The following is a 12314-nucleotide window of genomic DNA, read 5'->3' as shown; positions in this document are numbered from 1 at the left end:
CTGATGAAGTTTTTTTTATTGTTTTATACAATAAACAATGTATATTCACTTTTACTACCAACCAATCTTTACCATTCAGTGATAACAAGCACTTTATTTTACATTTTAATATCTTATGATGTATTTAAAAGAGTAGTTATTGTTGCAAACTCCATTAGAAATTTGAATTGATATCAGTTTTGGAAAAAGGGAAACGGGGATGTGAAAAAAAAGGGGGGGGGGTTTAAATTTTTCTCATTTCAGATTTCATAAATAAAAAGAAAATTTCTTCAAACATTTTTTTGAGAGGATTAATATTCAACAGCATAGTGAATTGCTCAAAGGCAAAAAAAAACTTTTAAGTTCATTAGACCACATTCATTCTGTGTCAGAAACCTATGCTGTGTCAACTATTTAATTTTAGATTTAAAAAGTTTGAAGAAATCTTTAATTGATTTGTAAAATCTTGACATTTGTTTTGTGTAAAAAAAAAACATATAATGTCAAAAATTTGATCACAATCCAAATTCAGAGCTGTATCACGCTTGAATGTTTTGTCCATACTTGCCCCAACTGTTCAGGGTTCGACCTCTGCGGTCGTATAAAGCTGCGCCCTGCGGAGCACCTGGTTTTTGTTTATTGCTACTAAAAAATGACCTAAAAGAGTTTGAACATATATATTCACATTCTGATTTTTTGAATGCCCATTTAATTAGGTGTGTGAATTTTTTCTTAATGAGAATGTGAGGCAATGTGGTATACAGGGTAGAAAAATCAAAACTTTGAACAGATTCAAAATCACCAATATAAGCATGCAATTTATCAAGTACTTCCAACGAGTTCTTGACACTCCAAAAGTAATTTATTCCACTATTTTCGAAGGCCTTATTTGAACAATTTATTATCAGGTTTTTAATTGTACCAAGTGTGCTGGTAAGAAGAATAGACAATTTAGTAGTTGAACAATGGCTTGAAGACGAAATAAATCTATATTTGTAAGGGGTTTTGTGTAGCTTCGGAAGCCAATACATAGTTGGGACTTTCATTGTATTTGGCTCTGCTTGTAAAGCGGTGGCTAAAAGTTTATGTTTTTTACAGATTTCGTTTTCTGAAAATGGAGTCAGTTGGAATGTTGGTGAATTGGTGATTTCCTTTTTCAGAACCTCAATGTAAAATTTACATCAAACAATAATAATATTATTAGCAGCTTTATCTGCCGGGACAAAAACAAATTCCTTGGCTAATTCTTTTAGGTTTATGTTTGATACGAGAAATAGGTTTATTGTGGTTATTGTTTATAGTAAAATGTTCTTTAAAATGTTGAATACGTATATCAACTATCTTCATTACTGAATTAAAAAAGGAGTCCAAAGATTTTTTGTCAGCTTTTTCCCGTTTTATCCATTTCATACAGTAAGTATGGAGTGAGTCGTGGATGATATTACGACACTCATTCCAATTAATAATTGACGGGGGACGATATTTAGGTCCTTTACTGAGGAATGATTTTAACTCTCGGTCTTAAACGATGTTAAGATCTCCTGTTATAACATGGGAAATGGGTCCATAAATATATTCGGAATTACTGCAATTACATGAAGTAGGTGTGTTTTCACTGATATTAACATCTTTACACAGTTGACTATAATTAAACACAAATTTCCGGGTAGATTTCTTGTAAATATAACAAATGAGAGGTAGCTCAATATTGTCAAAATATCCAGGATTTTGTTCTTTAACAGAATGGTCGTTAAATATACCGGCAATATTTACAAAATCAATGCCTTTATTGACATACTTAATTTTAATAAAATGTTTTTTATGATCTTCAGGGCGATCAATTTTGGGAAATAACTTAGAATAACAATATGCCATAATAATTTGAACAATTTCATACTTAGGACTGCTATATGAAATTGTGTTGCAATCCTCCAAAATTTTATTACAAAACCTATCTTTTCACAATTTATTTCAAAATTCTATCTCATAGATTTTTTTTATGCACACAAATGTGTTTTTCCATGAACAATCTAACCAAATTTAGGCAATTTTCAAAGATTCATAGCTTGAAAAATAGCACGGTGACCCCTCCTTTTTATTATGTTTTTGAAAAGAGCATATTAAAATCTTCATTCTGGCTAAGTATAAGAAAATTCTGTCTCAAAAAATATTTACTTATGATCTACCTTAATTAGCACCATGACTTGCAATGTGTTTCAAATCACACTGTAACCAAATATATTCAAAGAACAATTGATTTTCAATATACTTATTGATATATTTGCAAATAAGAAATAAGTTTCATACATTTTTTTTACAATTTTCAGGGTAGGAAATTTGCCTATGAGAAAGTGAATCTGAAAAATATTAATGCAATGCTTAACATCAATGATGTGAGTGAATACTTAAAAATATCTGCTGACGGTTTGAGGGTAAGTTATATTGAGTTATTTCCCCTACTATAATTACTTCACAGGTATTTCCATTTTCAAGTTTGAACCAATATTATTACCAATCCCCTGTTATTTGATTTTAATGGGATATGGGACAAGCTATTTGGTTTGAACCAATTGCATCTACTTAAAGCAAACCAGATGTTTGGTCAAAGGTTAAAAAGTGTCATCCATGCTTTACTTTCACTATTAAAACAATTTTATGGTAAAATCAATGATAAGTTATCTCCCCTTTCATGCTTATACTAATAAAAAAATATTCATAGTACAAATGATTATCATGAGAAAAAACACTTGAATTATCCATCCCATTTATTCTCATATTTGATTACCATTCTTGGCAAAGTTAGGATTATATGAGAATCCACATTTGTTGTTCATGATTTAAATAAAATTTAAAATGGAAATAGGGAATATGTCAAAGAGGCAACAACCCGAATAAAGAGCAGATAACAGACGAAGGCCTCCAATGGGCCTTCAACGCAATGAGAAAATCCAGCACCAGGAGGTGCTCCTCAGCTGGCCCCTAAATAAAAATGTATACTAGTTGAGTGAAGATGGACAATATTTTGACTGACAAACCTTTTGAAAAAAGATTCTGTCTTTTTGAAAAAATCGTTGAACAGTAGATTTGAAAAAGGTTTTATAGTAAAGAAGAATTTCAAGAATAATCTGTGTGTTTTATTGCACCAGTAATAGTATCTTAATGTCAACTTATATTATAGTCTAGAAGTGATGCCTCATCATTTGAGAGTGTCCGATGTACATTCCAAGTTGACTCTGGTGTGTGGTATTATGAGGTTTATATAACTACTGCTGGTGTGATGCAGATAGGATGGGCAACAAAAGACAGCAGTTTTCTCAATCATGTGAGTTAATACTGTGAAAAGAAGTGGGTTTATAGAAACAGCAAACATTATGATTTAAAGGTCACCATTTTTCTTGTAAAATTTTCATTACATATGATTTTTAAAGAAATTGACAAAGAAGTAATCTTGCAATAGTTGAATTTTTAAATTTTGTTTATTTTCATTCTTAAAAAAACTATGAATGATGAATTTGTTCCAAATTTATTTTTGTTTACTTAATGTAACAGTTATTTTGATAATTTGAAAAATGAAATTGTTGCTCATATTTCTTTCTTTACAATCTCACTAGGAGATAGATTCATTACTGTTACTTACACTTATTTCAAGATAATGCATTTGCAAGGTCAAGAATTTAAGTTATAGTCTAATTCATGTATTTGAATTCAAATGAATAACAACAGTTTTATTTTACGTTTGAGATATTATTAGAAAAAATACAATTATTTGTCAAGGTATCTTTACTATCTTTCAGTTTTTATGCCGCCTCCGTTGCGGAGGGTCCATTAAGTTTTAACCTTGTCCGTCTGTATTTACCCAAAGTTGGTTTCCGTTCTCCATCTTTAGTTTGCCTCACCCAAATGTTATATTACTTATACGCAATGCTTAGTACCATGAAAGACAGATCCAGAATGAATTTTGGTGGCGTCATTTAACAGTTCTAGAGTTATTCCCCATTGGAAATGAATAAAAATGCAAAATTTTTAGTTTCTGTTCTCTTACTTTCGTTTGCCTCAACCAAATGTTATAAAACCTATACACAATGGTCATAACCACAAACCACAGATCAGGTTTGAATTTTGGTAGCCTCACTATAACGGTGTTAGATTTATGCCCCTTTATAAATGATAAATTTGCTGGAATCTTAATATGTTCTAAACATATGAATGATGTAATTGTTTATGTAATTTTGAAAATTGGAGTTATCTTCCTTTGTCCATATTTGTAGTTCAATCAACTACAACTAATGCTTGATACAATGCAATGTTCACTGAAAAAAAACAATCTGCAGCCTTTGGTGCTTACTAGCACTTTGATTACCATTCATCAGTTATGTCCCTTTATAACTTTATATGATATGCAAGCAGGGGCATCATCAGTGTCCCATGGAAAATTGTAAATCATATCCTATTGTAATAAAAATTTTAAATGGACTCAAAGTGTCTTCCCTTGATCAGCAATTAGCCTAAAGTTTATATACACCATGCTCTGTTGACTCTTAATCTCTGTCAGTTTGTAAAAAGGTTATATGAAAAATCTTACACTTCTTTGTATCTTAGCTGAGTAAAAGACTCTTGAGCTTAAGGGCATACGATACAGTTACAGGGGAGGTAATGACGTTGCTAACGTAAAATGTTATTTTCACGACATCAAACTGTGACATATGGGGAGAAATATTTGAATTAGGTGGAAAATAGCTTATATGCAAATTTTGGTAAATCGTTCATCATGGGATCAAAACTGTATCTTATGCCCTTTAGACTTGCACATATTTATTGCTGGTACACAAAATAGTTTGCATCTGAAAGTTTAACAATAAAAAAATTGTTCAATTAAGGTAATGCAATGCCAGTCTAGATTGTCAAACATTATCTTGACCGAGAGCCAACCAACTTTAATAAATGATGCAAGTGTCATAAAAGTTATCTTTCCTTTCAGTTTGATAAATTTGTCCCAGTTCACAATCATGTAATCTTACCTTTTTATTAATCTCTGTCAGTTTGTTTTTCTTTTGAGACAATTATTCCAAACAGTTTATTTTCTATTTCTATATATGGTGTATTTATAGGGTGGACTGATTTCTCATTCTATGTATGATATATTTATAAAAAGGACTGATTTCTATTTGTATGTATGGTATATTTACAGGGGGGCTGATTTGTATATGTATTTATGGTATATATTTCAAGGAAGGACTGATTACTATTTGTATGTATGTTATATTTCTAGGAAGGACAAGGTATTGGAGATGACGAGTATTCCATGGCATATGATGGTTGTAGACAGTTGATTTGGTTTAAAGCTGAGAGCCGACCAATTCATCAGAAGTGTTGGAGTCCAGGTAAAATCTCAATAATAGCTTTTGTGAATTCATCTTTTAGCATTATCTTTTTACACCCTCACTCTGAAAGGGGAGTTATACTGCATTCCTCTTGTCTGTCTGCCTGTTCCAGTGTTCTCCCCAGGCCGTTTTAGCGCCGCGATTTTCAGCGCTATTTCAATTTCCCGCTGTCCTATTGCACTGACCGCGTCGCTATCCCGTTCAACCGCGTCGCTATATTTTTTTTCGTATTTTTTAAATTTTCCCGCTTATTTTTCTTTTCGGATCACGTGATTGACTGGTTAACGATTTTTGAAAGAATTATTTCCGTTGTATGAAAGTAACTCCGCGGGACCAGTCTAATAAATTTTACAAAATGGCGTCGTTGAGAGTTCAAAATAAACAAAGATTTCAACATTGACATCTATTTAATGAATATATAGAGGCATATATGAATGAAATGAGAAGAAATAAATTGACTGCATTTCCCAACGACATTCACAAACTTGTTTAACGAACTTTGAACAAACACTGATTTTAACAACGATCAAATTGGCTTCAATGAGCTAGTCTTTGAAGTATTAATTATCACCCAATCGAACTAATACCTGTTTAATCAGCAATTCTACAGTAATGAATTTTACCCTTTGAAAACAATTAAGAGGATATGATTAGAAAAACAAACCCCAAGCTGATACTAGACTTGAGAAATTCACTTTCTCGATGTCCAGCTTGGGTGAAGCCAAGTTAAACGTCGTAAGGTTAACAGAACACCGCTACATTTTTTCGCTTTATAAAGATGCCGAAACATATGAAAGGAATGGACAGTGCTAACAGAGACATATAATACATGTCTCGGGTGCTGAAAAGTTCATTTCTAAATTATATAAGGGAAGTTTTACCCCCTTCTCTGACAACGTTGTCTCGACCATTTTTTGAACCATCTACGATTATATCATTACTTTTTTTGCGTTTACAACCGAACTGTCGAACCTGTATTACTTGAAAGAATCATCCCTGTTATCAAGGGATTCATTATAAGCCCGTATTTTACGATTACTTGACCATACATGGCTCTTTTTCAAATGGATAAGGGAATAAAACAAAACAAAAATTTTGTGTAAATATATTTAAAATATCGATATTTGTCAACCAATCATCAATATATCTTAATTAAATATTGCTTTAAATTTAATGTAAACAGAGGATGGCTTGGATAAGGAATAGTATTTAATGCTAAAAAAAGGACACAGGTGTAAACAGGAAGTTATGTCAGCCAGTAAGGGAGATAATTTGGGAGGGAAAGACCTAAAAGAAGTATTGTCAAATCTTGGTGGCATGTATTCAAATGTTTATAAAATTATCAAACAAAACCTTTAAAGGTGGTAGTTGTTTCAATTGGCATACATAATGTATTTGATTGGTAATTCACCTTTGAAATAAAAAAATCTCTTTAAAATATTTTTAAAGGATTTCTTTCATATTCATAATTGGAATATTTTAGCCTTTTTTTTTATTAAAGCAAGTCTTTGATAAGATTTGAATATTATTAAAAGGGCAATTTCATTTCTTCCTTTGAAATACTATACTCATTTTTATTGAAAAGTTGTACTTTGCTAGAAATGTTAATAAAAGTAAATGTAAAAAATACCAATCTTGTCATTGAAAACTTTCCCACAGAAGCTGACAATGACTATTGTTGGTCCTACATGTTCTGCAACATCACCTGTTAGTGATAAGAAATCTTCACATCTAGGCAGTCTGGTATAGACCCACCATGGAAAAGACTTCTCCTTGGGTTTTATATACAGATAATATGAGGATTATATGAATTTACAATGGAGACAAAAAGACTTTTCTTCTATCATGTCTATATCCAAACAATAACATTAGCAAACAAAGGGGTAACTTCCATGAGCATGATGAGGACATCATTACAAGAGAAAACATCAATAGCATTATATAAGAAAAACACGTAACAAATCAATTACAAACCAACCGCGCGCCGCGACAAAGTTACTGAGAATTGTCGAAAATCACGCGCTTACCACAGCGCTATCCAAAAATCCTGGGGAGAACACTGTGTTCATTATTTCATCCATTATATATTTTCATTATCCTTACCTCTGAACATCTTCATATTTAATCAGCAGTTTGACAGACATGAGTTGTGAATTTTGCACACTTTACAGATCTGTCACACATACTTCCTATTTTTCAATACACTAAATGTTTGAAAATGTTCAATTTTATTAAAGAAGCACTTTTTTTGCAAAACTAATGAACAGAATAACTTCATATTTGGCCACAAGCTTGACATTGATGTGTTGTACAGTGTTTATCAATTTGTTTTATCTAAAATTCAAGCAGTTTTTTAAGACCCAAAACGCTGTCTCATTAGTCAAGAAATTTTTGATTTGTTATTCTAAATTCAGAAACTAATCTCTGAACTTACAGTATCCAAATGTCATGTTTTTTTTATAAGGTGTGATCATGAAATAATACTGATGGTAAAACATGGGTTTGATGTTTGGTATATGTTGTTGCAATAGACAACTTTCGAGTTCGATGCATTTCCGTCAAAAACTCTGGTTTTAGTGAACGTCATTTGTGCGTTTAGGGGTGTCGTCACTTCCATTCCAATGTTGAGCGAGTGGTTGAAAAACTATAATTCTATATTGTACGAATTATTCGGCAAATTGAATTCTCAAAATTGGCAATCAGCACTGCTGTCATTAAGGTATTGTCATTAAGTACCTACAGAACAACCATTATTTCTAGTTTATCCTGCACAATAACGATCACTAAGATGCTTAATGAATGTTAATAGTGCAGGGATACAGGCGACCCCCTCTTTCTGGTAAATGACGTCACAAAGGCGTGCATAATTGATGAGTTTTTTCCGGTGATGGATGAACTGGAAAGTGGTCTATAGTACAATGAATCTTAGTTTAAGATCACTGTATAGTGCAGACCCTCTTTATCATACTTTTGTGAATTGGAAATTTATGCATTGTTGCAAGGTATTCTTTTTATCTTTTTAAAGAAGCATGTCCTTATTTGTTCCATTTAGCAGATGACATAACTTATGTTCACGAACTTTGAGAGGTCTGACCTCCCATGAACTTGAAGAAGTTAAATTGTTTCTTGTGATATTTAATGAAGTAAGTGTAGAAATTCTTGGTAAGTCAAATCTACCACTAGAAACATTCTTTAGTTTTGGGGACAAAAATAAACTATGATTTAGTGTGTTTGTACATATTTATAATTCATTGATAGCTTTGTAGGAAATTAATCATTTATATTTGAAATACCCCAAAAAGACAATTTTTATGCTGACATGGTTATATAGTAAGCTACTTAAAAGCATGATATGGAATTGCAGTGACTCCTTTTAGTCAAACAACTGATTACTCCTAGCCTGACACAGAATTCTTTCAATAAGACAATGATTTATGTAACATAATTATGCAAACTAACTATGTTTAAATAGATGCAAGAGGTTGAAAATTTGAAATCTGTATCAAGTAAGGATAACAGATAAAGTGGGGCTAATGGATAGTTAAGAAAGTTAATGTAGTGAAAATAGTCCAGGCATAGTAGATATAAATATCATTATGAGTATGTTTTGCCCTTTTTTTTCCAAGTACATAGATATGCATGAATATTCAGGTGTGTTTGAGAAATTTTAAACACGAATTAAAATGTTCTTAAAATACACAGCATTGTTTAATGAACTTCTTGTGCCTGTACTAATTCAGGCTATCTGGGCTATGCATTGCTCCTCTGTCATTGTTTATGTGTCTATTTTTAGAAGTCAGATGTTTGTAGTATGTGCTGTCTGTTAACTCAGGTGTGGCGTCCAGTATTTTTATGCCCCACCTACGATAGTAGAGGGCATTATGTTTTCTGGTCTGTGGCTCCGTTCGTTCGTTCGTCCGTCCGTCTGTGCGTCCGTCCGTCTGTGCGGCCGTTCAGGTTAAAGTTTGGTCAAGGTAGTTTTTGATGAAGCTGAAGTCCAATCAACTTGAAACTTAGTACACTTGTTGCTTATGATATGATCTTTCTAATTTTAAAGCCAAATTAGACTTTTGACCCCAATTTCACAGTCCACTGAACATAGAAAATGAAAGTTGGAGTTTCAGGTTAAAGTTTTTGGTCAAGGTAGTTTTTGATGAAGCTGAAGTCCAATCAACTTGAAACTTAATACACTTGTTGCTTATGATATGATCTTTATAATTTTAAGGCAAATTAGACTTTTGACCCCAATTTCACGGTCCACTGAACATAGAAAATGAAAGTGGAAATTTCAGGTTAAAGTTTTTGGTCAAGGTAGTTTTTGATAAAATTGAAGTCCAATCAACTTGAAACTTAGTACATATGTTCCCTATAGTATAATCTTTCTTATTTTAATTTCAAATTAGATTATTACCCAATTTCACAGTCCATGGAACATGGAAAAGGATAGTGCGAGTGGGGCATCCGTGTACTTTGGACACATTCTTGTTTGTTATCCTTTTAGTAGATCATGTATTTAAAATTATTTAAAAGGAAATATTAAAAGAAAAAATAGAATTATTATTTTTTTTATATTCAACTTTATAAAGTCCATTTGGTAGTCTGTTCCTAAAAAGTGACATGAAAGAGTTGGGAATATTTCATTTTTTTCAGACTTAAATTGAATTAATGACAAAAAATTTTATCTTGATAATTTAAATAATTACTATTAGATGTACTCAATATATATTTTATGGACTCCTATAAAGCAAGAAAATATTGATTTAAGTTTTGATATAAAAATAAGAATAAGGAGGCTTTTAGATCTGAATTAATGGTTGAAATAATGTACTCTTATTCACCTTCTGATGACCGGTCAATTCATATATGGATTAATGTATCCACCCACTGTAACATTCTGTTAAAACCCACAAATGGATTATCTTAGTTCATACCTGTTTAAAGTGCATCACAACTGATCTAAGGGCTTTGAATTTACAGGTGTATCTATCTATCAAAGCTAATTGTAATTACTCCGAAAGATTTAACAATTTAACAATTTGAAGCTGTTGAAGCGTATATTTTACAGCTTACCATTAATCCAGTGTAAATCCACCAGTGTAACAAATAATGTTTGATAAAAAAACGTAATAAGATTAATTCTCAAGGATGTCTTAAGGGTTTCAATCTCTCGTTAGGGGATCATTTCTGCAGGAAAACTGTTAATTATATATCAATTGTATAATTTAAAACTTCATTTAAAGGTAAATGAAATGATTGTTGATATTAGGTCTTGTACAATTTACCTTGTGGCGCAGATTTACCGAATTTAAAAAAAAAAGAAATAAAATGCAACGACTCAAATATAACATGATTGGTGTTCCCAAGTATGTTAGAGTTAGTTTTTTTTTTTAATGTTTAAAGATTTAAAAAAAAATCTAGACTGAATTTCTATTTGTATATATCAGAATTAGTTCATCTGTAATATTTTTTCCATTCACTTTGAATAAAAAAACTCTCACAGTTATCAGGAAGCAAAACAACACATATCACTCTATTTTTATCATTTTGTTTATATCTTTCATGAACCATATATAAACAAAATTGCATGAACTAAATATATGTCTGTCCATCATGGGTTTGGAAACTAGAATGATGAGGGACTTTTTGACATTTGGTATAATTAGTCATTCTCATTATCTATCTTTTGTTACTCTTGTAAACTTTGGAAAAAAAAATAATTTAAAAGCTGGTAACCAGTTAGGGATTATTTGTTTAAAATTTTTTAGAACAATATAGTCCAATGACTTCATACCAATTAAGACATTTAAAATTTTACAGTGATAATTAACGATTATAATGAATTTGGACCTTCCTCATTGAGTCATTGTCAGCTTTTGTTGTTTAGCATTCCAAAGATAGATTTATGGCCAAGTTCCTGAATGTTAAGTAAAACTTGTGGATGATCTTTTTTGTGTTACCCCCTGTAATTTATGATATAGATATTCATTTATATACTGTATATGAAGTGTGAATGGTGACTAAATTGAATTATGATATAAACACCATCATACATGATTTGTCGTAATTTATTTCTACAACAGTGCAAAAGATATTAATACTGTGTATTCATTATCACTGGTACCAATTTTTGAAAATTGAGGAATGTTCTTTGTTTCAAACTGTCTGGGATTTTTTCATTGTTGAAGGTTTTATGGTTGCCTACAATTGGTAACATCCATGGGATTTTTTCATTGTTGAAGGCTTTATGGTTGCATACAATTGGTAACATCCATGGGATTTTTTCATTGTTGAAGGCTTTATGGTTGCCTACCATTGGTAACATCCATTGGATTTTTTCATTGTTGAAGGCTTTATGGTTGCCTACAATTGGTAACATCCATGGGATTTTTTCATTGTTGAAGGCTTTATGGTTGCCTACAATTGGTAACATCCATGGGATTTTTTCATTGTTGAAGGCTTTATGGTTGCCTACAATTGGTAACATCCATGGGATTTTTTCATTGTTGAAGGCTTTATGGTTGCCTACAATTGGTAACATCCAAGGGATTTTTTCATTGTTGAAGGCTTTATGGTTGCCTACAATTGGTAACATCCATGGGATTTTTTCATTGTTGAAGGCTTTATGGTTGCCTACAATTGGTAACATCCATGGGATTTTTTCATTGTTGAAGGCTTTATGGTTGCCTACAATTGGTAACATCCATGGGATTTTTTCATTGTTGAAGGCTTTATGGTTGCCTACAATTGGTAACATCAATGGGATTTTTTCATTGTTGAAGGCTTTATGGTTGCCTACAATTGGTAACATCCACTTCAGTTTAACCTTAGAGGATACTTGTCTCATGTTTGCATTGTTTTGATTTTGCATACAAGTCTATATAATTTTGTATCTGATTGAAATCTTAAATTCCTGAAATCCATGAAAATTAGTAGCTTGAGTGAGATTAGCAACAA

The 12314-nt window shown here is 31.6% G+C and overlaps 1 protein-coding gene across 1 annotated transcript in view; it reads left to right on the top strand.

The window, feature by feature from the left end:
• LOC143081025 (RING finger and SPRY domain-containing protein 1-like) overlaps positions 1–12314 on the top strand; it is a 66646-nt gene that overhangs the window by 31009 nt on the left and 23323 nt on the right. Inside the window, exons 9-11 of the mRNA XM_076257259.1 lie at positions 2279–2411; positions 3158–3301; positions 5249–5360. Of these exons, the coding sequence (XP_076113374.1) occupies positions 2279–2411; positions 3158–3301; positions 5249–5360 (389 nt within the window). The remainder of the gene's footprint in view (positions 1–2278; positions 2412–3157; positions 3302–5248; positions 5361–12314) is intronic.

Source organism: Mytilus galloprovincialis, chromosome 6 (genome assembly GCF_965363235.1).
Source record: "Mytilus galloprovincialis chromosome 6, xbMytGall1.hap1.1, whole genome shotgun sequence".
NCBI classification, from domain to species: Eukaryota; Metazoa; Mollusca; class Bivalvia; order Mytilida; family Mytilidae; genus Mytilus; species Mytilus galloprovincialis.
Note: the sequence above shows the minus strand (reverse complement) of the source record. Positions and strands in the feature narration are given on the sequence as shown.